Here is a 25,494-nt window from a genome sequence, read left to right as displayed (position 1 = left end):
AGCTCCGGGAGGCCGGTCCCTGGACAGCGCGGCCCGCAGGCGCCGCTGCAGCTCAGCGGGACTTCCCGACAAGCTGCTCCGCTCAGGCTGGGGCAGGGGCGGCAGGCCCGGCCTCCGGCCTCGGCCGTGCGCAGGGTACAAAGCACAGGACTCCGGCAGGCACACCGCACGAGGAGTTCATTTCTGCCCAGACCTTGAGACATTCACGGTACAGAAGACAGAAGACAGCCAAAGAAATCGCGGCTGGCATCACTTTCCCCCACAATATTACATGAAAGTGGACAAACATTAAATAAACATTCTGTTGTTGATCAATAAATATATTAACACTGGAAATCATGTATAAATTAGGAAATAAATGTACAGACTTTCACAAAGTGCTTTTTAAAATATATACACAACATTCAAGAAATTCTTAATGTAAGACATTCCAGATTGAACTTTTGGGGTAGTAAGTTTTTTAAAATGTCCTCTTCTTTCAAAAAACATTTATACAACACTTAAAAAACAGAACAATGCACACACACGCGCATGCGTACACACACACACACACACACACACACACACACACGCGCGCGCGCGCGCGCGCGCGGCATATTCCCAGACTGGCAAGGGATAAAAACTATCTTCATATTACCTAACATGTCACACATTTTCAAGCAGTCGCCAGCTGAGTTTGCAAATTAGTTCTATAAAACTGACAGAAAGGAACAAAATCAAGAGATGACCCCTACATGAAATAATACCTTTATCATTTAGCAATTAAGAACTCTCATTTCTGTAATTTAATATGGGCGTGATATTTTTAAGCCCTTATTGGTGTTAAGGATTTCTTTTTAAAAAAACCTATGCCTACAACATAAATCTAAGTATATGCCCATGTTCCCATAGAAGAGGGAGAAATATAAGTATATGCCCATGTTCCCATAGAAGAGGGAGAATGTCCTAGAACAGGACTGGCAGTCAATACAGAAAAGTTCTTTCATCTGAGCCTTGGTTCTTCATCTATAAATGGGAACAGTACCTGCTCCATATTTCCCAGCATGGCCTGCCAGGATTAATTGTAGCAAAACTTATAAAAGTGAAAAATAAATAAATAAATAAATGTGTCATATAAATTCTAAACTACTCAACACTGGACCAAAGAATTACATTTGCTGTAATCCCAGCCACTCAGGAGGCTGAAGCAGGAGGACGGCAAGTTTGAAGCCAGCCTGGGCAACTTAATGAGATCCTGTCTCAAAATAAAAAAAAATAAGGGCTGAGGTGTAGCTCAGTGGTAGAGCGCCCCTGGGTTAAATCCCCAGCACTGGAAAAAAAAAAAAAAAATTAAAATTAAAAAATAAAAATAAGGGGCTGGGGATGCAGCTCAGTGGTTGGAGCACTCGCCTGGCACACAGGGCCCTGGGTTTGATCCTCAGTACCACATTAAAAAAAAAAAAAAAAGGTATTGTGTACACCTACAACTAAAAATTTAAAAAATAAAAATAAAAATAAAAAGTAATTACATTCTTAAAACATAAAAATCAATTAAAGAAAACATTGTCTTTAGTGGCCTAATATCTCAAGCACTGTATAGTTTTTGTGTTTTCTTGGTCATTCTTGGAAACACATCAGCATTTATATGAAGATTTTGTTTTTTTTAAAAAAGGATTCATAGTAAATATAGCCATTATTATCCAAATAAAGGCTGATCAAGTGTCCACGCTTCTATGAGAGGCTTTTTCCTTTGATCATGATTTTCCAAGTGTGTTGTATTTGATATTTGCACAGAATGTAAATGGGATTGCATGTCCTATGATGTAAGAATCACTCACATTTCACTATATAAAACCTTTACTTTTCATTCAAAAGGACACAGGAAAGTTACTGAGGTTCTTTTCAAAACTAGGACGTGGATTTCAGATATCCTTAAAAGAAAAAAACACTTGCTTGGAGATCAGACCAACTAGGTCCTAGAAGAAATAATACAAAATAAACAACTTGCCAAGCGTCTGGAAGATTTGGTATCAGTACTTCAAATTACTTAAGTTTAGGACTGGGCATATTAAATAGTCAAATCCTAGAAATGACATCAGATGAAAAAAGGCCAAAGCCGAAGCCGTTCTGACAGCCCTGCTGGCAGAGAACTGCCCTTTCCTTCGGTAATTCGACTTCCCTGTATAGGCTAGTCACATGCTATCCTCATGGGCTCATTTATTTGGAACATAGTCACTGATCCCTCTTCACCTTTTAGTACAAAGACAAATACCTTTCTGGACCAAAAGAGTTGGTGAGAGACAGAGGCAATGGCAGCTCTGGAAATGATGTTTGTGGCTTTCCAGGTGAAGCATGTTTATCCTTGTCACACAGAACAGAAACTGGCCCGACACACAAGGGGGCCCCACCCCTGCCAAGGTCCGGGGCAGGCAGCTGAGGGCTGCAGAGGCAGCCGCTGGAGGTGTGGCCAGCAGAAGAGCTGCTCATAGCCCACAGCACACAGCACGAGGAGGGAGCAGACTTAGGTCTGCTCATGTGAACACGAGGACCGGGGCACCTTTCGGCTATGTCCCATCGCCAGGCACAGAACACTGATGACGAGTTGACCCCCCAAACTAGCTAGGAACAAAGAGAAGTGGATGGGGGACAAAAATGGGACAACCGCTCCATCACACTGACACACAATACCACACACGGCACCCAATGTTCCAGCACAGTGCCGTCGTGTGCCAGTGGTGCAGGTAGCATCGTACCCAGCATGAAGTGGGCACATTCACATGCAGGCATGGTGCCGGGCGAGGGGCAAGCAACACAGCACAGTTCTGGCCCAGATGTGAGCCCACCAGTTTCCAACGAGAATGCGAGTCCCTCACTGCTGGTAATTTCCATACTGGCCCTAGAAGAGATCAAGACATAGATTAGACCTCCATGGTCCTGAGTAGGAGGGTCCACACCCAAAAGCAAGGCTGGCACCCCAGCCAACATCCAGGTGAGCAGGAAAGCCCACCTGGCCTGCCAGTTGTGAGAATGGCAGCCCTCAGCAGCCCAGAGCTGGGCAGTTGGAATGCCTTGCACAATCTCATTCTAGCCCAGGGCTTCTCAATTAGGGTTGATACTGTCTCCAGTGACAACTGGCAGCTGGGGACATGCCCAGCTGTCAGACTCTAGGTAGGGTGGGGGTGCACCGGCATCCAGCAAGAGGCTTACAGTGTGCACCCTGACCCCACAGACTCGTTCAGCCCACAGCTGTGCCTGCAGCCTGCAGTTGGAGGTGAACCTCACAGATGCACAAATCAGGGTTCTGAGAGCAAGATGACACTTCCCCCACCATGTTACTGCTCTGTCTCTTCCCTGATGCAGGCATAAAGCTACTTGTCCTCTAGTCTGTCTATCATGGAGTGAGAACGTTTGTTTGTTATTTCCTAGTAATTCCAGTTCTACATCCATTGGAGGCTGGATTCCACATGCTGCTCCTAGGCAGCTGCTATTCCCAGTGCACACCCACAGGTCAACCTCAGAGCCTGCCTGTGTGCCAGGTCAGGACACTGTGCCCAGAGCACTCACAAGGGCACCCTGGACCATGGTCCTCCATGCCAAGTGATTTGCTCCTCTAATTACTCTGCCCTGATAATTACATGGTTGGCTTTACACTGTACTCAAAGTCAGACTTCAGACTGGTTCACCCTTTTAGAAGCAGGATGAGAAGCACTTAAGAAATAAAACACCCTCTTAGATACTCAGTTATCCAAGGAAAACAACTAACCTGTACTTTGGAAGTTCACTAGCTCTGCGAGGTCATCGACGTCTGCTACCTAGCACCATCACCATGCACAGTCACCTTTTGCAAGGATTTTCTTCAAAGGATGTTCCAAATGAATGTCTGTGCCACATCCCCGCTTAGGCCCCAGACTGCAGCCACCCTATCTTCTTCCTGCTGTCTTCAGCACAACAAATCTGCCACTTCCCCAAGATCTTCACAAGTCCTCTTCCTGAGCCTAGCTCACCTCATCTGTGAGGGTCTTCGACCCTTCAGTGCTTCTGACATGCAGACCCTGTCCTTTCAGGAGTCCCTTCTTACTCAGAGCAAAGGGCAACTCTTCATGAGGCCTGTGAAGCCCCAGGCCCTGCAGCCTGTTCCTGTCACTTCTTGCCAGGTTCTTGCTGTCCTGGGCTCTGGCCACACAGGCCTTACTGTAGCAGAAGTCTTCACTCTTATCCATCAAGAATGGTCTTCTTTGGTTCCTTCAGGGCCCTGTTCGACTGTCCCCTTGGCAAACAGGGTTCCTGTTCACCTACCTGCTGCCCTCTCTCTTCTTCCTAGATCTACTGGCATCTGGAGAATGTGTGCCCCTCTCCACCTGCTCTTTGAGCACAGGGTCCTGTCAGTGCCATGCCACACGCACGTAGCAGAGGCCCAAATGTGCTAGGTGCACAGTGAACATTTGCAGAGCAGAGAGAAGGACCGAGAGAACCCTGCGTGCAAATCAGCAGAGGTTTTTTTTTTTTTTTTTAAATGGTACTGGGGACTGGACCCAGGAAGAGCTGAAGAGCTTTAGCAGTGGGCTATATTCCCAGCCCTTTTTATTTTGAGACAGGATCTCACCAAATTGCTCAGGCTGGCCTGAACGTGCGATTCTCCTGCTGCAGCCTCCAGAGTAGGTGGGATTATAGGCATTGCCACAGAGCCCAGAGGCAGAGGTAATCCTGAAACCTTACAGGCTCAGTGACTTAACATTCTGAAAGGAACCTAGAACCAATTAATGCTGCCTTATCACTCTTCATGACTTGTTATCTCCACAGTCCCATAGGGTGGGCATGTCTGGAAGTGCCCAGGTAACTTGCCTGCTCATAGCCATAAGGCCGCTGCTGCTGGGCAGAGGGTCCCGTCTGTGATGCTCTGTAGCCCCCGTACTGCTGGCCTTGTCCCTGCTGGTAGCTGGAGTACTGCGAGGGGGCGCCCTGGGCAGGCCCTGGGAAGACAGGATCTGTGGGAACCAGCACGAGCTCAACCATCTTTTGGAACCTCCAAACACCAGGGGCCTGTTATTCCTCAACGTTGAGTCACATGGAGGGAGGCCATGTGACTACCTGCCAGATCCCAAGTCACATGGAGGGAGGCCATGTGACTACCGGCCAGATCCCAAGTCACATGGAGGGAGGCCATGTGACTACCGAGCAAGATCCCAAGTCACACGGAGAGAGGCCATGTGACTACCGGCCAGATCCTAAGTCACATGGAGAGAGGCCATGTGACTACCGGCCAGATCCCAAGTCACATGGAGAGAGGCCATGTGACTACCGGCCAGATCCCAAGTCACATGGAGAGAGGCCATGTGACTACCGGCCAGATCCCAAGTCACAGGGAGGGAGGCCATGTGACTACCGAGCAAGATCCCAAGTCACATGGAGAGAGGCCATGTGACTACCGGCCAGATCCCAAGTCACAGGGAGAGAGGCCATGTGACTACCGAGCAAGATCCCAAGTCACAGGGAGGGAGGCCATGTGACTACCGGCCAGATCCCAAGTCACAGGGAGGGAGGCCATGTGACTACCGGCCAGATCCCAAGTCACAGGGAGGGAGGCCATGTGACTACCGAGCAAGATCCCAAGTCACATGGAGGGAGGCCATGTGACTACCGGCCAGATCCCAAGTCACACGGAGAGAGGCCATGTGACTACCGGCCAGATCCCAAGTCACAGGGAGAGAGGCCATGTGACTACCTGCCAGATCCCAGTCCTGTACCCTGGCCTGGGATGGGTGGACAAGGCCACTCCTTTACACCTGTTCTAGACCAGCTGAGGTAACATATGGTGGGCACTGTCAACTTGTACCTTAAAGATCACAAGAAATGGGGGGTGGGAGGGAACTGCAGCAGAGAAGAAACGCCAGCGTTTCTGTGAAAACTAAGTTGAAGGCTTTGGAAAGAATTGATAAAGGCCAACGATGTTTTTCCCAAACGAGGGCCTTGCGTGAGCTGGGCAAGCAGTCCACCACTGAGCCGAGCCCTAGCTCCCCAGGTCTGCTCTACATGCTATTTAACTGGCTGTGTCATAAAGGTGAAGGGTCCTCCTCCCCCACAGAACCCCATGGGCTTCATGGGGACCTTGCCCATGGGGCCCACCTCAGTGGGTCTGGGCTGGGTCCAGCTCCTTTTCAAAGGCACTCAGACAACGCTCAGGTGCAGCAAGGGCTGAGACCCACTGGCCAGACTACGTGCCCCCAGACTCCAAGCTGCTGCGCCTGCTAAAACAGGGAAACAAAGCCGGCCCCCACAGACCCTGGGGCCGTGTTCATGTTTCAGGTACAACAAGACCTCTCAGGGGCTGGGCTCCCTCTCAGGGGTAGTGAGCTCAGCAGAGGCAGGCCAGTTTGATTCCACCTCCATGAATAAATAAGTGAAGAGGGTCCTTCTTTGGGTGGGTAGGTGCCTGTGAGGACTAGATTTTTTTGTCTTGATACTAGGGATTGAGCCCAGGGGCACTTTACTCCATCCCCAGCCTCCCACCCCCAACCTTTCTGTTTTTGAGCCAGGGTCTCACCAAGTTGCTGAGCTGGCCTGGAACCTGTGATCCTCCTGCCTCAGTCTCCCGAGTCACTGGGATGACAGGCACTGCCACCACACCCCAGCAGGGCACTCACTCTTGAGGAGCTCATCGCCTGCCAGCTCTGACCTAGGGGCAGGCAGCCTTCCTATGCACCTTAAATGCAGGGGTGTCACCCAGTGGCACTGACTGCAGGGCAAAAGTGCGTGCACCCCTGGGTCTGGGGAGTTCCCAGCGGGCAGGAACTGCAGGGAGCTTCCTTCAGTCTGGGTCTCTGGACAAGCAAGACCTGCAGACAAGGGGCCAGGATCCTGTTGAAACCTGGCCTGGGTGAAACTGAGGCTCGTTTCCATTGGTCCTTGGTGAACAGGACTTTTGCCTGTGTTCCCACTGAAGCTGGGAAAGCTACCCCAGCCTGTCTCCTTTGCATCCCGGGACCCTGAAAGCAAGGTCAGTTTGTTCACGGGCCTCACTAAGCCTGGGCAGACTTCCTGACTGCGTCTCACATGAGCGATCCTCATTGGGGGAAGCTCACAAGTGGAAAAGTGTTTCCGGCCCAGCTAAAAGACTGGCACCCTTGCAGGCAGGCTCGGGAAAGCATGGCAGGTGTATGCAGAAAGCACCCACCTGCACTGTTCCCATTGCCTACCACTATTCTCCAGCAAGAGGAGCTCGGGCTCCTTGGAGAAGTGCTGACCTAGGGCTAGGCAGGAAAGGTATGGTGCAGAAAAGACAGAGGTGCTCAAAAACCCCAAAGGGGGTTAAAGGAATACAGGGACCTCAGCCAGGGCAACTTGACCACTAAGTACAGTGGTACCAGATCACGACCCGAGGTGGACGTTAACGCCCACAGGCGACACTGACATAAAAATACACCTGAAGGAGTGGGTGGGTGGACAAAGGAAGTTTCCCTGTAGAGTTCCAAAGAACATATGAAGATGATCCCCCTTGACTGGAGCTTACTGACCTGCTCCCAAAGGAGGGAGGGAAGGAGGGAGGAACAGGAGGGAAGAACAGACCAGGCAGACACCTGACAACCACCACCTGGGCCAGGTAAGCTGACCGCATCACCATAGGCGAGCTGTGAGGATCAGCTGTGCTGAGAAGGGACCCACCTGTCTTTTTTCCAAACCCACACCCAGTCTCACCTGGTGAAAAGCACCAAACCACAGTGAGGTACCTTCAAAACGCCTAGTCAGTGTGCCCGAGACTGTCAGGTTGTGAGGTTGTATGAGACACCCAGACCAGAGAAGCCCACAGACAAAGGACACCAGGGGAAACCAGTGAGGCCTGAACAGAGTGGGTTTGGTCCCAGGCAGTGAGTGCTGGTTTCCCAGTCGAGGCAGCTGTGTCAGGGCACTGTGTGAGGTTCACTGTGGGGACCGGGCCAGACTGCGGGCACACACTGCACGGTCCTTGCAAGGGTCCTGGAGATCCAGAGCTGCTCCAGGAGGGGGAGCTGCTAAATGGCCACCAGAACATGGGTCGTGCCCACATGGGGTGCAGGGCAGGTCCCTGGGGCAGTGCCCCTCTTACCATAGCCCTGCTGCTGCCCGGGGTAGCTCTGCTGGTTGGGGTACTGCTGCTGGGAGTAGGTCTGTGGCTGGGCAGTGCCCTGTTGGTACCCGGCCTGCTGCTGGCTGTACTGGGAGTTCCCTGCAGAAAGAAGGGCACATGCTCATCTCCAGCCGGTCAGCAGCGGAGCCCAGACAGGGCCACTCTGGTGTGCTTTCTTTCTCACAGCGTTCAAATGCTCATCTCCTCTTGTAGAAACAAATGGAAAGCCAAAGAATGACATGGTTAATATAGCAACTGAGACAAAGGCTAACACCCGACACTGTGGGCTGAGCTTTGCCCCCCCACAAAACATGCTGAAGTCCTGAACTGTGACTGATTTAAAGAGGAACCGAGGTCCTTGCAGATGTAATAAAAGGAGCTTGTCCTACTCTCAGGTCTGGTGTCCTCATGAGGAGGGAAACCTGGACACAGACATGCGATGAGCCATGTGATGATGGAGCAAAATGGGCCACACTTCTCCAGGCCAAGGACCGAGGAGGATTGTCAGTGGCTTCCTGTAGGAAGTGCCTTGCTGACACCTGGGTCTCGGCCTTCAGGCCTCCAGAGCAATGGATTCCTGTTGCTTTAAGTTGCTCAGGTGGTGGTCCCTTGACACCACATGCCCAGGAGACTGGATGGCCCACACGCACAGCACCAGCAGCAGATAGAAGCGAGCAGGATACTGCAGTGCCGGTCAGCAGCACCTTGGCTGTGAAGGACCCTAACAAGGTGAGCAAGCAGAGAACCGTGTCTGGAAGGCACAGCGAGATGGTGCAGGGAAGCCAGCAGAACCCACCCGCCAGCCTCCCGCATGCACACGCACCCTTCTCTTGTGTTTTCCAGGAAAGTGGGGCTGCCCAGTTATTGAGAAATGACCTACCACAGGCCAGCGATGGTCAAGCATGTCACATGGAGATCTCCAGCAGTTTCCTTAACCACCCTGTGCAGTGAGTATTGCCATCATCCCCGCCGTGCAGGGAGACAAACAGAAGCACAGTCTACGTAGAGGATGGGCATCCAGACCTGCAGACCCTCTCATCCTGGGACACCAGCCACGATAGGACCTCTGGGATGGGTGGGGACACTTGCATCCTGAGTCCAGGCCACTGCCTTCTCCCTAGGGATGTACAGCGTGATGCCGAGGAGGTTCATGGCAGAGGCCAACTGGACAGGTCCCTCAGGTCAAAACAGACAGCTGAAGTTTACACTCCCACTGGGCCCAACAGGTTCTGGGGCTTTGGGGACATCAGGCTCCTCCTTCCACCCAGGACCTATGGGCAGAAGCTTCCCACATGCTGCAGTCACCAGTATGTAGGCAGAAGGCAAGAGCTCAGGTTCTTGCTCTCTCTTCCTTCAGAAAAAACACCTTCGCTTGTTTCCAAGTTGGACTCCCAGTTGCGCCCACGCCAAGGCCTTTTTGTTTAGAAGCCGGCCTACCCAGAGGCGTCAGGTCGTGAAGCGGTACACATAACCAGAGGCGTCAGGTCGTGAAGCGGTACACATAACCACAGACAACCTCGCCAAGCTCAGAGGCACCAGCACTCTGCAGCCTCTCCCGACGGTCTTCCTGGGAGGTCCGAGGCGCCCCTTCAGAGCCAGGGCAGAGATCAGAGTCAACGCCACGCAGGGAAGACTCCCAGAAGGCAGCGTCTAGCCCAAGTCCTATCTTTCAAGCAGGCTGGGGCTCTGCAAAACTTGAGCAAGCACACTGCTTGTCTGGGTGGGACCTGCACCTGAGTAGCCCAGCTCCAGGCTGGGCGGGGGTCTGGGGGACATGTGCACCTCTGGGACTCAGAAAATGCACAAAAAGGATGGTCGTTCTTATGAAAATGTGCCCAAGAAGTAAAGGGAGGCATCAGGGGGCCGATGGTGAAAAGCAGAATCCAAAGAGCCCATGTTCCTACTTGACTATTCTGGCAATTGGTAACTTTACTTTTCTAGGACCCGTAAAAGTTAAGTACTTTAAAACTGGGTCCTAGTAATGTACTTTTAAAATAACAGCTTTATTGAGAGAGAATTCACATTGCAAAGGCTTAAAAACCAACTAAGGAAATTCACCAAGAGTAGTGAGAGCAACATGTGCTCTTATTCTGGCTGACTCCTTCCTGAGACGGGCGCTTTTGGAAAGCCTGTTTGAGTCTGTTCCATTGTTCACCACCTAAGCTATCACCCCAGTTCTTCATGCAGGCTCCTTCCTCAACATCTGCGCTGGCTCCAGCAGCCCAAGGGCAGGCGAGGCGACCAGGGAGCTAGAGGACTCGGGTCATCACTGGGCACCTTAAGAATGCACCTGAGCCTCAGCAGGCTCCTTCGTTGTGCAGTTTTTGGTCGGCTGGGTGTTCTTGTTTTACAGCTCCACTTTTAGTCTTCGTGAGGTGACAGTGAAAGGAGCTATTCCTGGGGCGCCTGCTCTCCTGCACCTGGAAAACCTTCAGGGACCTGGTAGGAACGAGCAGCAGGTGTCAGGTGTCTGACAACCTCGTAGAAAGGGCTCTGCAGGGAAGGAGGCCACAGCAGAGCTGGGGAGCACCGGCTCTGCCTCCACGCCGGCCGGTGAACACATACTCTCCTGCTCCTGTTTCTGCCTCCAGGAATTCTGCAGCATCCCGGGACGAGGTCACGAAGGGTGAAGGGCAACGCCACTTGGAAGAAGAGGCCAGTACTGGCCAGCAAGCACTCTCACCTCTCTAAAAAATGGTCAGGACATGGCCACATGGACAGCGAGAGGACCAAAGGAATGATGGACATATTAATGAGTTACGGAAGGGGGTACCCTCTGCTGCTGCTGGGGGTGCTGCCAACCTGAACACACACTCCCAGGGGACATGTCAGTCACCACTTGGCAGGATGCTGAGCAACACCCGAGACAACACACCAAGGGCTCTCAGGACTCCAGGAAGCGTAGATGGTATGGACAACTGCTCAGTCAGGGTCCTCCTGTCCTTGGTGACGGCCAATATTTGGCCCTTTCAACTTTATCCTCTAAATAGGCAAATTCATTCTCGTGATTCAGAAACGTAAAACCAAGCAGGTGTACACCTTGGAGAAGGAAGGAGGGCACGCCGTCCCTGCTGTGCTGCCTGCCCCTGCCCATTACCACCTATGACTGTTCTCAGTGGCGTCTCCGATCTTCTCCAGCTGCTTGGTGGTGTGCTGTGGGCAGCATGGCTGCACGCGATCCTGCCCTTTCTGTGTTTGCTCAGAAGGTACATGCAGATCCCCTGCCCATGCCTGGCCTCTGCAGCTCACAGGGAGCACCTCTCCCAATGCTGCGCCTGTGGCCAACGAGGAGGGACTCACTCCAGGGCTGTGCTGCCATGAGCTCACCACAGTGCCAAGGCCACTGTACCTGAGTCCCTCCAGTCCACCCTCCACCAGCACCACACTCCTGCCCAGGTCACTTAGCCCACCCCGGCCCCTCCTGCTTCTGGTCCTTGGTGGTCAGTGCCTATGACCCACTCTGCACTTGAAGGAGGTGAGACCTATACCCGAGTGTTCTCAAAACCCAGTGATCCACCTCTCACTCCACCCAGGACCTAACAATGTGACAGCTGTGGGGTGACAGACCACGGACCATTTGCACGTGTTCCCACACCGAAGTCTAATGAGTCAGGGAATACAGCTCTTCTCAATCCAGGAGGAACCAAGCCATCCACCACCTGCTGGCATTATACATCACTTTTGTCAATTACACTTTAAAAAAGCTGAGAGGAAAACTGGAAAAATAAACAAAGAAAATTTAAAAAAAAGAAAAACAGTGGCACAGTGACATGCACCTGTGATCCCAGTGACTCGGGAGGTGGAGGTGGGAGGATCCCAAGTTCAAGGCCAGTCTGGGCAACAGCGACTGCCTCAATCATAAAGGGCTGGGAGTGTGGCTCAATGGTAGGGCACCCCCAGGTTCAATTCCCAGCTTTGCTTAAAAAAACCCAAGTATACATTTGTTACACAAGATGTATGACACAGGTATACACCTGGGTGCTTTCCTCACAGCAAACTGGGGCCTGTTAGCTCAACACAGCATCCACAGATCCAATTCTTAGAGAAATAGCCCAAGTGAGCACACAGCAGCCACACGAAGCTGCCCATTTCCCGGCAACTGGTGCTACTGCAAAGAAGGGGCTGTGAGGAGAAGGCCCAGGCCGCTGCACCACAGGCAGCCCCTCTCCAGACCAGCACTGGCCTCCACCCTTTCTGGACGGGACTTCCACTGTGAGGGACGCCCCCCAACCAAACTCGCCCAGTGCTGCCCAACAAAGCCAGGTTCTCCTAGCTCTGCCTTCTCCCCTACGGCCCCCAAGGCCCTCGAACCTCACGCTGGCCAGATACCAGCCCACCGGCACTGCCCAGCAGTGCAAAGCTGGCCCTCTGCCCAGGGCCCTATGCAGGAAGAGTCCTGAGAAGCTCCCAGGTGGTGCCCAGAGCACATCTGCTGGTTTCTCAACAGTGACCACGACAGAGAAGCCATGTGTGGTGACTGCATTCATGCGGCCATGGCCAGGGTCTGTCCTCCTACCTCCGGGGTGGGATCTCAGCTGGGTCCACTCTGGTGGCACAAACGGCTTCAGGGAGCAGCAGAGAACCCGCCTACATTGTGGTGGATGGGAAGGCACCATGACCACCCCACCTGTTCATGATGCAGGGCGAGGGTTAGGTGCTTGTGGGCACCTCCACGGTCCCTGCACATAACTGTCCCGGCAGACGGCGGTTCACCCTCTCAGCTTATGTTCACTCGCAGCTTCCTAACCCGGTGGGAGTGACGGCCAGTCCACAGCACCTGCGGCGGCACCAGGTGGGGCCAGCAGGCCAGTGTCTACATGGTGGGGCAACAGCAGCAGGTGGAAAGCATAGGGGCCCCACCCCACAGGACGAGCAGGCAGGGTGGCATGGCAATGCGAGAAAGCGGAGCAGCCCAGGACACTCACCGGGTCACGGCAGGTGGAGGACCTTCCCTGTTTTCAAATTTTCTAAAATGTTTTATATCATATGTGACTAAAAGCCAGAATTGCTTTGTAGTAAACAGTATACCAGCTCCTTGAGAAGTCAAACAATTGCCACATGATCCAGCAGTCCCACTTCTGGGCAGGGACCTTCACCAGAGCATCACCAGTAAGAGCTACAGCACAGAGGCAGCCCAAGTGTCCGGGGACAGAGCAAAGTGTGTCCACAGGCACAGAGCCGCCCCACAACACTGGGAAGCCTGAGAGCAGCACGCGGGGTGCGGCAAGCTGGTCGCAGGACGAGCCCAGGTTCCTCTTGCAGGAGGGCCCCAGGCAGTGCACATCATGGAGGCCAAAGGGAGAACGGTGGGTGCCAAGGGGCTGGGAGGGGCGGGGTCAGCGGTCAGCGGGGACGGTCTTAGTGTCAGGCAGTGGGAAGTCCTGCGCACAGATGGCGTGATGCTGCAAGCCAGTGTGAACGTGCTTCAGACCGTGGGCTGCCCGTCCAAGTGGCTGTGAGGGTAAGTTTTGTTTGTGGGATATTTAGCCACAGATGCACTTAAGGCCTCCTGAGCTGTGGCCTGTACAGGTTGCCTGTGTCTTGCTCTCCCCTCACCCAGGCCCATCAGCAGCCCTTACGCTTCCCCATCACCAACATCCAGATCAGGAAGTCTGGAACTCAAGGCAGTGGAGGCCATGCAGGCCTGTGAGCCGAGCGTGCACTCGGGGGCTGCCCTCACCCTCAATGCGCAGAGCTGGCAACACCCCAGATCTGACCATGCTGCTCTTCCTAAGGCCCCTTCAGGGATGTGCCACTGGTGGCCGGGGGTGGGGGGGCGTATTTACACCACAGAAGTGGGAAGGCAGGGCTTTCTGCCCTGAGAGCAAGACCCAGCACAAGCTGCCGCGACCTCAGCCGACAGGTAGCACAGCCACAGTGCACTGGCCATGCAACCCTGGCCAAAGACATGCGTGTCCTGGTCAGCAGGGCTTCAGAGACATGCTGGGCACACCGCCAGCACCACGCCATCCCCACATGTTCCCGGCCTGGCTCAGGAGGGCTTTCGGGTGCATGGTCCCTGCTGGGTGGCCCTGACTGAGGTTCTGAGAGCAGCTCCCAGGCCACACTGGGCAGCTGGACTGAACGGCAGTGTTCGTCCCCAGCATCCCAATATGTGGCCGAAGCTCTCCCACATCCCAAACACACAGGTGGGCAGGACTCAATGCATGGCATGACGCGGCAGCTTCTGTGCCACCAGGATGTGTCTGGGCCCATGGCCTGGCGGGGTCTGGGGAGGCCCCTGGAGCAGCACTGCTCCCGGGCGTGCGGAACCCCCGCGTGGGCTGCTTACCGCCCTCGTAGTAGTGCTGTGTGGACTCCTCGAATGAGCGCTCATAGCTCTGCTCCGAGTAGGACGACGGTTGGTAGGCATAGTCGCTGTGGCCTGCAAGAGACGGGCGCCTGCTGTGGCCAGGGCTCTTGCTGCCACCCAGCCCTGTGGAGAAGCCCACGCCCAGGGAAGGCAGCAGAGTAGGAAAGGAGCCTCATTCCCCAGGTGGCCACGCCCATGACCCCAGCGACTCAGGATGGCAACTAGCCAGACCCTGCCTCAAAATGGTAAAGTGTCCTGGGTTTGATCTCTGGTACCAAAAAAGGAATAAAATGCAGTCATCACTTCCCATTCCATGGGCTACTGGAAGGCCATCTGCAGGTCACTGCAAGGGTCAAGTCTTTCACAGCCAGCTTCGTGGGCACCAGCTGCTCTCCTCTTGCCCTGGCCTGGTTTTCTTGGGGCTTCTGGGCAGGGTGCTGTGTGGCACCATTGCTACAGGGACCCAGCCTGCCCCATGGCTGGTCTTGGTGAGTACCCACCACCCATTTCTCAGCAGGATGGTACCTGCCTTATGCTAGTGCTAGCATGAGCACCCTGCTTGGCTGTCCCCCAGGGAGCCCTGTCTTTTGTCTTCCAAAATCTACACATCTTTTAAGACCAGTTTAAAGGCCACTTCCTCAAATCCTAGGCCGATCTAAAGACAACTGAAGGTAACGGGGCAGAGCCGCAAGCCCCCCAAGGCCATCTGGGGCCCATCCATGCCAGGCAGCCCCTCCCACCTCAGACTCCTCGGCCTGAGCCTGTCTTGCCCCCCGGCATGCTCGGGCCTCACCCTCGGGGTAGTACTGCTGGCTCATGGGCTCCGAGGCGCCCTGGCTGTGGCCATACGGCTCGCTGTAGTACTCCTCCTGGCCCAGGTACTGCTGCGCAGAGCCTGCGGGCAACACCAAGCTCAGGACCCACACGAGGTGGGCAAGCTTTCCTCGAAGCTGAGACCCAGCTGGGCAGCAGGGCCCTGCCACAAAGAACCCACCCTGGGGCCAGGACCACAGCCACCAGTTCTCCCTCTCCTCCCACCCCACCTTGCACCTGTAACCACCGCCAGCCACCCCACCTGCCCCGGGGCCTCTCCCAGCGGACCGCGGCCCCACTGGGTCACTTCCAGAACAGCACAGACCCCCAGAAGGCCCAGTGTCCTCACTCATGCACAGGTGGGGAAATGCGGGAGCAGGGGTCCTGGGCGCATGGCCCCCTGTGGGCCTCACCTTGCTGCGAGGGCCGGTAAGGCGCCATGGGCCGCTGCCCCATCATACTGCTGCCCTGACCACCCTGGCCCATCATGGCCATGGACGACTGGCCCTGGTAGTGCTGGCTCCCGCCCTGCGCTGAGGTGTAGTGGGACGTGGCCGCCTGCTGGTGCATCATGGAGACTGCGTGACAGAGACCCCGAGTCACCTGGGGTCAGCCAGGCCAGCCCCTGACCTCCCACCCCCACGTCACCTCGACTCCAAGGTACGCCTCCCCTGTACAGGGTCAGGCCCCAGGGCCGGGTGCTGGTCTAAATGTGCCTCTGGGCAGGAGGATGGGGCTCCCACAGCAAACATGAGGTGTTCCCGCAGCTCCCTGCAAAACCCTAGCCCATGCAATGCTGACCCTCCCCGTCCCTGGGCCACACTGTCACCGGAGCACCCTGACCTCAGCAGCCCTTTGGGGCTGCAGTGGGTTAATCCGCCACTGCCCGTCACACTCCTACTACTCAGAGCCCCCGGAGTAGCACCACCTGACAGACGCAGGCCAGGAGCCACCGTTTCAAGGTTTCTAGAAGCCCATGGTGGAGAAGAAACAGTGAGATCCATTCTAATGATACGCTGTATTGGAGTCAATACTTCCAAAGTAAATTTTAGCACGTAATTATTTTAATAAAATCTAGGAGACATTTCATGTCCTCTTTTTGGTAATAAGCCTCTAAAGACTGGTGTCTGTTATTCAGGGAACATACAAATTGGGACCTCCTGCAACTGTCCAGCAGCTCAGTGACCCTGCTCTGGAGCAGGCCTGGTATTTGTGGCTCCTCAGTGCCTTGACTCCTGTGTTCCTGCCAGAGTTCCCTGCACAGGGAGCCGCTTACCCCTCTCTGAGCCCAGTGGGGTCTCCCAGACAAAGGCCAGGCCACCCTCTCTTGGGGCCTTCCCTGAAGCCTCTGAGAACAGCCCGCGTTGTCATCACTGAAGGCCATTGGCCCAGCCCTGTGGACGCCCTGAGGAGGCAGTTGGCCCTGCTGGCCCTCTCCCTCTCTGCACCAGGCAGGGGGGCGGCCCCAGGCACCACAGGTAGGACCTGCACACACTCCCACTGTGAAGAGCTGTCCGGGGGGTGGGTACCTGGGTTGGACTGCATGTTGATGTTGGTCCGAGACACGTAGTTGCTGATGGCACCCTGGCCCTGCATGGGGACGCTCTGTGAGGCGGGTCCTGAGTGGCTGTAGCCAGGCCCCGTGCCGTGGCCACTGCCGGACATGCTCATGGAGGTTGTGGGCAGGGTGCTCTGCACTGTCTGCTGCATGGACACGTGACTGGGGCCTGTGGAGGGCGGGCATCAGGGGTGGGGGCCAGTGAACATCCGAGTCTCCTCTAGGCAGCTCTGGGGAGGGAGGCGACTACCCCAGGTCAGGCCCAGGTCAAGCCAGCGCACTGACAGATGGGTCCCTCCCCAGGCAGCCACACCACTCCCACTTGGCGCCCACGGGAACTGCGTCTGCATTTGAAGTGGGCGCGGTGTGCCCATGTGTGCATGGTGGGGTCTGGAGCAGAGCTCTGCTCCCTGGGCACACTGACTCCACCGAGCACACACCTGGCCAGGACTCGGGAGCTGGGGACAGTGTGCCCAGCCCTGCAGGCTGCGGGGCTCCACCATGGCAGCCACCCCTGTGGCTGCCTCGGGGACTGTGGGACTGAGAACCCTCCCCTGCAGACCTGCTCACCGTTGCCGATCTGGCCCTGCATGAGAGAGGCCGGGGGCAGGCCCGTGCTGATGGCGTCGCTGAGGCTGCCTTGAGGGTGCAGGCCCTGGCTGGGACCGCTCTGGCTCAGCGCTCCGGGGCCCAGGTTCATGTTCTGGGTCGGCGGCTGCAGCAACAGAAGGTTGGGAGGATGGCTAACTAATGCCACCAACACCCACCTGGGATTTGGTGGCTCACAGCATTTGCACTGCGTTTCTGGCCGTTTAAGATCCAGGTGTACAGCTACTGTCACACTCAGCAGCACGGTGGCAGGGCCTGGCCTCACATTTCAGATCAAATGGAGACAACACAAGTGGTCTGCACAAACATTCACAATGTAAGCAGGAGCCAAGTCGATCCACACACATATGGGCATTTAAAAACTGGCCCCCTTGCTGGGATGACAGGGAACCCCTTTGCTGGCCCACCATGCTGTGCCCACCCCATCCCTCTCAGGCTCAGCTGACCAGCATCTCAGTGTCCACAGCTCCCACCACTTTGTGCCCCAGGGCCTTTTTTACAAGCTGGTCACAGATGTTCCCTGCACTCCTTCTGCATGTGCCCCTTCCTCTCTCATTCTTCATTTCCCCAAGCCCACCTCTGATCACAGGATGTAGAAGGGAGGTGGGATGTACAGGAAAGCCCCAGACCCTTATTCCCAGATCTAGCTCAAGTATGGCTCCAAAGGTTTGCACAAAAGCTGTCTACACCTGGCCAAGTAAAGGAAGTTTCTAGCAGGCTCTACTGGCATCTACAGGGAGGAGCCCTGGCAGGCCAACCAAGACTGGTTAACCTGCTGTACTCAAAAAACCTGTCTTGACATTTCTGCTGTCACTGATTTCCAGGGGAACCAGGGCACTGGGAGGCCAGCCATCTGGGGCCACGGCACTGTCAATGTGAGGCTGCTACTTCCCGGGCAACGCTCTCCAGCATGGAGGACACTGAAGTGCAGCCACAGGGTCTCATCTCACAGTGAAAATCTAACTTGGGGAAAACATTTTAAAAAACCAAACCAGTGCAGGCACAGATGCCTATGTCTGTAATCTCAGCAACTCAGGAGGCTGAGGCAGGAGGATCACAAGCTTGAAGACAACCTCAGCAATACAAGAAGGCCCTATCTCAAAATACGAAACAAAGAGGGTGGGGGATGGGCTCAGCGCGTTCCACCTCCAGAACAAAAATAAATCCAAAAAGCAGAAAACAAAATATTGAGGCTAACATCTAGAGTATTTATGGTCCTGGGGATTTCTCTTGTTAAGCTCGGTTTCCAGTCACAGCAGGGCACACACATGGCTCCTGATCGCTTACGCTGTAGAGGATTTACAACACGCAAGGCCAAGTGGAAGCATGACGCGACAAGGAAGGGCTCATCAGGCCTGGGACTCCTTCCCACTCCACTGCCCAGACATGTGCCACCCACCACTCCTAGGTTAGCTCTGGGGGTCAAGTCACCTTCCTGTGCTAAAGAGACCAAAGCCCCAATTCCAACCCGTCCACTGCTGACAGGTTTGCCCCGCTTGTGACGGAAAGGCACACACCACAGGCCCCAGGCCCACACCTGCCTCCCCAAGATGTGGTCCCTCAGGTCACCTTCCTATTGGAGGTGACACGCTGGGCACCTGGACCTAGGCAATGTGTGGCTCCTCGTGGTAAGTGGGGAGCCCTGGCCCCTGCGCCTGGCACTCACGGCGGGCAGCAGCGACTGCATGTTCTGGTTGGAGTCGGCTATGGTGGCCAGGTAGACCAGGTTCCGGTGCAGGATCTGCTGGTACCTGTGGGGGACACATGAGTGAGGCAGAGGCCAGGTTTAACAGGAGCTGGGGCCTCCAACCCTGTCAGGACACTAGAGGACACCAGGCACAGGCAGGTGGCAGTGCTTGAGGGTCCAGGAAGTGGCAGGCAGGGAGTGGACCCAGTCTAGCCCTGAGCAGGCTCCTGTTCAGAAATGCAGGTGCAGGGAGAGAGTTCAAGGAGGCTGAGGCTGAAGGAAACAGAACATGGAGGCTGTGGCACAGAGCAGAGCAGCAGAACCCAGCATCAGGCTGATGCCACAGCAGCGCCTGAGTACCCCAGAGGAAACAGGAATGGCAGGGGTTCCAGCCTCTCCCGGGCCACACCCGGGGGTCCCTTCCTACATACTCATCACATGTGGGGGATTCGAGGCACCTCACACAGTGAGCCTGGTGACCCGAAAGCACACTCTGCAGCAGGTGCCAGCAGGTCATGGGAGGCAATGGCAGCCCCTGGTGTGTCCATTACTGGCCATGGAGCTACCAGCTCCAGCGGGTCTGGCTTCCCGACACTTTGCTCCCTCCCACTCACCTGCTCCCCTCCCCCTCATGTCAGGGGGCTCTCCAACTTGGGCACAGCCTGCCCTGTAGCCGGACTTACTGCGTGCACTCGGCCGTCTTGCCCTTGCTCTGGTAGTCCAGGATGCACTGGATCAGGTGGTGGTTCTCGTCCAGCATCTACAGGAGATGGGCATGAACTGGGCATGGGCTTGGGCACATGATGCTTCTGTGGAGCAGCCACAGGGCATCTGCCCAGCAAGCCTCAGCCAGTTCATAGCAAAGATGCAGGACCCAAGGGACAAGGAGGCTCACCCACCAGCCCCAGGCCCAACTCCTGCCTGGAGGTAGCACACAGAGTCCTGGCCTCCTGACTGATGAGAAAAGCTCTGGGGACATATTGCCAGCAGGAGGAACTGCAGGCACATGGGCCTGGGGCAGGACGCTCAGGCAGGACTGAGAAGCCCGATACGGCCCGCACGGGGCACCTACCTGGAGCCTCACCCCTCGGGGCCTCCGCCATCTGAGTACCAGATGAGACACAGTAGGCCAGATGGGCCTGCGCCACGCAGGGACCCCTGTCTGCCTTGTGCATAGTGCAGGTGTGTACATGTGTACCGAATCACGACCTCAAACCCCGACTGAGACCAAGGCCACTGACCAACCACACATGGCACCCTAGAGCTGGACCAGGGCTCTCAGAGCAGGTGTATGGTGCCCTATAAGGAGGCCGGTGTTGCTCCTCCAGGCATGCTCCAGGTTCAGCAGCAGCAGTATCACAGGAACTTATCAAAAATAGGTGCTTAAGCCTGTCCCTGCCCAGGTGGTGTGCCCAGAGGCATCTGAGAAGAACTGGGCTGGGCTCACAGCTACACAGACCCCTTGCAAGGATTCCCTGCATGCTGACCAGTCTGCAGAACCCCAGCATGTTTCCTCTACCTGTAGTCCCAGGCCCTCGTACCCAGACCCTGGGCTGCCACACTGCTGTGTGTGAGGACGGGGCTGCGGGAGCGGGAGGCTGGGTGTGAAGATGTCCATGGGCACTGGGAAACCACACCAGTTTGTGGACAAGTGAGGCACCCGAGCGTCCCTCTTCCCAGATGACCACCTGAGGGTGACATGAGGATGGCCAGGGAGGCCCAGGGGGTGGCGAAGAGGGAGTAGTGGGACAAAGAGGAACCACAGCCTCCCTACCACGTGTGTCATTCCCTACCTGGAAGGACCATGCCTTCCGTGGGTCAGAGCCCATGACACCTGCTGCCTCCTCATCCCCAGAGACCTTTCCTCAGACACTCTTAAGAAGGAAGGACTGGACAGGTCCAGTGGTCACATCTGCAGTCCTAGTAGCCCAGGCAGGAGGATCACAAGTTCAAGGCCAGTCTCAGCTACTTAGGGAAACCCTCAGCAGTTTGGCAAGACCCTGTCTCAAACCCCGGGACCAATGTCTTCATCTCCACCAAACACATTGGCCACATCAGCACCCATAGTTCGTGCTGGGTACTGACTGAGCCCCTGGAGCAGGTGAAGCCCAGGCAGCAAGGGGAAGAGGGGCCCACTTGCCCACTGTCCCTGGGGCTATGCTGCCTGGCAGGGCGGAGTGCAGCCCTGCAGTCTCTGCAGACTCAGCTGCTGTTGTTACAACACCCTTCTCTCCACTTTTTCTTTCTTTCTTTCTTTCTTTTTTTTTTTTTTTTTTGTACCAGAGATTGAACCTAGGGCCTCTGCCCCTGAGCTACATCCCCAGCTCTGGGGTGTGTGTGTGTGTGTGTGTGTGTGTACCAGGGATTGGTTTCAAGAGCACTCGACCACTGAGCCACATCCCCAGCCCCATTTCGTATTTTATCAGAGACAGGGTCCCACTGAGCAGCTTAGTGCCTCGCATTTGCTGAGGCTGGCTTTGAACTCAAGATCCTCCTGCCTAGCCTCCTAAGTCCCTGGGACTCCAGGTGTGACCACCTCCTCATCTCTACTCGGTGGCTTTCCTTTCACTGTGACAAGATGCCCCATGTCAGGTATGCCCAGCTGGGTGGAGGAGCTGTCCTGAAACAGGGAACCAGCAGGGGGCGCTGCCAGCCAGCTCACGGGTACGCAGGTGAGGGCAGCTAAACATGCAGAAGGGCATTCTGGGTCCTTCTGCAGATTGATTTAAAGGAAGAACCATTGGGTTTTTTGACTTGCTCCCAGTCTCCCACTCCTCGCTCCTCAGTCCAGGCAGGATTCTCTCTAAGGACACTAGATACATGCCCCAGCTGTGCACCTGTGTATGCTGCAATGCCACCTGTGTAACCCACAGTAGCTCAAGAGAGACATGCTATTCGGCCGCTGTCAGGATCATGGTACAACCACAGGACAGGATATCACCCACCACTGGGATGCTCCACACTCTCACAAGGAAATACTGCACTGCTCTCATAACGTTTTTAGAAGCAGCAGCAGAACCATAGCTCTCTTAGGCCAAAGAGGGTGGGACACAGGCTAAACTCCAAACCTTTGAAGACCCGCCCACAGAGTAAGAGACAAGAGAGGAAGAAATGCACGAGGGCAAGAACAGGGCACAGGGCAGTGGCAGGACCTGGGATGAAACCCAGGGGCTGGAGAGAACTGCAGCGTGGATGCAGGGTACTGATCTGAGATCCAAACCCAGCTGCGTGGAGCCACCGGGGAAAGACCAAGGAGGCTCGGGACTGCCCACCCAGTCCCCAAGGCATTGGGGCCCTGTTGGCAGGAGATGTGGTCTCTGGGAAAAGTGTCCAGCCTGGGAGGAAAGATGCTGGACTCCTGGGGGCAGAGAGCACTTCGGTGAAGTCCCTGGCACACTCTGGCTGTGAGCGAGTGCAGGGAGCGTCCCCCCAGGCGCCAGGGAGGGCCGAGCAGCAGCCTGCAGGGACCTCATCCCGTGAGAGTCAGAAACCACGGTCAATCCTGGGGCGACCAGGACCATGAGGAAGGAAATGTCAAGCAGAGATGGCTAAGAGCCACACAGAAAGACGGAAAGCAGTCCTCACAGCCACAGAACAGGATGCTTGAGCTCTTGGGAATCAGAAGTTCTATGAGTTGAAGGACATGTTTCAGAATGGAAGGGCCCCTAAGAAACAATACTGCCAAAACAATAGGGCACAAGGATCTAAGCATAACAGAAGAGAAAAACTACATCTCCGTAAACAGTGGTAAGTCCCAATGGCAAGGTGCATCTCCACACAGGAACACATGCTGGTAGACAATGGGGACGCAATGACAGGGACGGGTGAGACTCCTAAGAGGGATGACCCACTGAAGAGGCGGTAGAGGGGCGAGGACTTGAGAGTGGAGCCCTCCAGTAGGGCGATGACCTTACAGAGACCCTAGGAGGGTGGTGACATTGCAGAGGAGGTGCCAGGAGGGGCAATGACCTCGTAGGACAATGCTGTGGGTGTGAAGCCCCAGACTGAGGTGACTTTCAGAGGGCTGATGACCTGGCCCTGAGGGAGGCTTCCATAGGGTCCATGACGTAGCTGTGGAGAGACCACAGGAGTGCTGGCCTGACCCTGCGACTTCGGAGGAGCATGACCTTATGGACAAGAACTTCCAAGGCAGGATGACCTAGCCCAAGAGAGGAGACTTGCAGAGCAGCACGACCCAGCCTAAAGTGACTTCCGCAAGAGCACACACCTACTAAAGGAAGTCAGGCACCTTTCAACATTCACCCAGCCGCAGAGACAGGAATTAGGCGTGGAGTTCCAAAACAGCCCAACTTCTACACATGCAGAGTCTTAGGTGGTGCTGGCTCCCGCCCTGTGGCCCCACCTCCCTTGCCAAATGGACCCGCTGCATTCTGGCCTGCCCTCTGCGCATCAAGGGCTAGGTGAAAAGGGTGAAGACGGTCAATGATGACGCTTTGCCACAAACACAGCTTCGTCTTCAAAAGGAGGAAACCAGGCCTACCTAGGAAGCCTCCATGACACTCACCATGTCAATGGCAGGCTCAAGAGCTCAGGCCACTCAGAGTTGTGGGGACAGCTCTCTTTATAACGGCAGACACACCTTTTCAACTGGATCACCTGTGTACTCTGTGACAGCAGTTCCAGGTCCCAGGACAGCACAAGACACTCCTAATCCACTGCTAGCCCAGCCCCCAAGTCCCCTCCCATCATGGCCCATACCTAGGCACACTTCCCCACCCAGACTGTCATCCCCTACATCCCGCACCTGGGCACAGGTACCTGGGGCAAGGCTGTCTGGTTTCAACCACTCCCTGGCTAGGAAAATCTGTTGCCTGAAGAATCTGAGGAGCCTAAATGTGGAGTGGGGTATAAAGTACAAATTTCTGAATAAATGTTGAAGCCAGGAACAGACTATTAAGCTCCAGAAGGCCAGGGCTGCAGGAGACCTGCAGATGCTGATGTGTGCCTCCAAGCCTGATGCTCCACCCTCCAGTCAGCCAAAAGTCCTGGCCAGATGCCATAGGATAGCAGCCTCTGCAGCCCCTGCGTCCTCCTATGTCTCAGTTTGCTCCACTATAAAATGGGGACGATAATGATTTCCATGAAGAATTAAATTAGTTAAGATCTGCAAAGCGTAAGACAGTGCCTAGAACGCAGTGGCACTACATCAGCACTTGCTAATAAAAGAGACACACTTGCAAGCCTGCATTTCTGCTCTTCTCAAATATTCTTTCCTCCGCTTGGGGCAGCCCGACCTCCCCATTCGTTAAGTTACCACTACATTTCTAAAGACTGCAACAGTAACGACGCGCCCCACAAGAGAGCAGGTCAGCAAGTCGAACGCACCGGGGGCCCTAAGAGGCTTAAAGGAACCCAGGAATACTGCCGTAGATGGAACCAGAGCTGAAAAGAGAAACGGACGCAGCTACAGAAGACTCGGACAAAGCTCAAACAGGAATGTCTGAACGCTCGTTTTCTTCTCCACGTCAAAACTTAAGGGTTTTACGGAGATGGCCCCCGCCCGTGTAAACGCTCGGTCTAGGAAACCGTGGGTCAAATCTGTGGTTTCGGTTAGGCAAGGACGCTGAAAGCTGAGAGACGAGGAAAGAGGGCGGGGACGCGCTGGCCCACAGGTCCGCCGCGCGCTCTGCCCAGGGCTGCGGGCCGCTGGACCTGCACCCACACCTCCGACGCGTCCCTTTGTGCCCCAAGCTCTGCATCTTACTAAAGGGCTGCCTCACCGTCACCGTGCGCCCCTTCTCCACTCGCCAAGTTGCGCGCAAAGACGAGCGGCCCCCGGGCTATGGGCAGAGCGCGTGGAGCCCCAGTCGGCCGCGACAGCTCCGGAGGCGCGCTCTGCGGACGCCGGCAGCGCGCTCAGGGCCGGCATTCCGGCGGCCACTCGGCCCGCCGCCCTGCGCCCCTGCCGAGGGCACGCGGGCCCCCTCAAAGTCCGCGTGGGCTCTCTGGGGAGCGCCCTCGTCCGCCCTGAGCTCGCAGGCGCGCCACTGCGGACAGCAGGGCACCGGGCCACTGTCGGGGCTCGCGGCCACCCGGCTGCGCCCCGGCTTTGTTCGCGCCCCGCGCCCGCCCCGCGCCCGCCCGCCCACACCCCGCCGTCCCGCGTCGCCCACCTTTTGAATGGTTTGCTGCGTGACCTCTCCTTTGCCTCTCGGCCGCGCGGACGCGAAGGCCACGGACATGGTGGCGGCGCGGGCTCAACCGGTGATCACCGGGGTCTATCCTCCAGCGGCGCCCGGCAGCCCGAGGTGCCCATTCTCCGCAGCGCGGGCGGGGCGGGGGGCGCCGCGCCGTGGGCTCGCCCGCCCCGCCGCCGCCGCCGCGCGCCGGAGCCCGCCGCGCTGCCGCTCCGAGTGTCGCCGCCGCCGCAGGCAGCGCTCCGTGCAAGGCCCCCCGGAGCCCGCCCAGCGCCC

The 25,494-nt window shown here is 55.8% G+C and overlaps 1 protein-coding gene across 5 annotated transcripts; it reads right to left on the bottom strand.

Moving 5' to 3' along the window:
* Positions 1–1,401: 1,401 nt before the first annotated feature.
* SS18L1 (SS18L1 subunit of BAF chromatin remodeling complex) lies at positions 1,402–25,404 on the bottom strand. Of its 5 annotated transcripts, XM_079128841.1 has the most exons (12): positions 25,195–25,296; positions 20,854–20,980; positions 19,744–19,820; positions 19,040–19,124; positions 17,335–17,479; positions 16,736–16,933; positions 15,620–15,784; positions 15,187–15,288; positions 14,373–14,465; positions 8,060–8,179; positions 4,822–4,949; positions 1,402–2,875 (listed from the first exon to the last, which is right to left on the bottom strand). In XM_079128841.1, the coding sequence occupies exons 2-12, from the start codon at positions 20,887–20,889 to the stop codon at positions 2,849–2,851; spliced, it is 1,176 nt and encodes a 391-aa protein (XP_078984967.1). In that variant the 5' UTR covers positions 20,890–20,980; positions 25,195–25,296; the 3' UTR covers positions 1,402–2,848. The 5 variants fall into 5 exon arrangements, 4 of the variants coding, with proteins under 4 accessions (XP_078984967.1, XP_078984968.1, XP_078984966.1 ...); XM_079128840.1 differs by lacking the exon at positions 20,854–20,980 and having other exon boundaries at positions 1,403–2,875; positions 25,195–25,403; XM_079128842.1 differs by lacking the exons at positions 15,187–15,288; positions 20,854–20,980 and having other exon boundaries at positions 25,195–25,404.
* Positions 25,405–25,494: the final 90 nt, after the last annotated feature.

Source organism: Sciurus vulgaris (assembly GCF_902686455.1).
Source record: "Sciurus vulgaris genome assembly, chromosome: 2".
Classification (NCBI taxonomy): Eukaryota; Metazoa; Chordata; class Mammalia; order Rodentia; family Sciuridae; genus Sciurus; species Sciurus vulgaris.
The sequence above is the reverse complement of the archived record's forward strand: the minus strand, read 5'-3'. Positions and strand labels throughout refer to the sequence as shown.

Coding starts and splice junctions, on each gene's coding strand:
- SS18L1 (XM_079128840.1), bottom strand. CDS start 25,263: ATGTCCGTGGCCTTCGCGTCCGCGCGGCCGAGAGGCAAAGGAGAGGTC. Junction 15,785..16,735: donor CAACATGCAGTCCAACCCAG/GTACCCACCCCC, acceptor TCTGTCACGCAG/TCTCCATGATGCACCAGCAG. Junction 4,950..8,059: donor CGGGCAGCAGCAGGGCTATG/GTAAGAGGGGCA, acceptor CTGTCTTCCCAG/GGCCTGCCCAGGGCGCCCCC.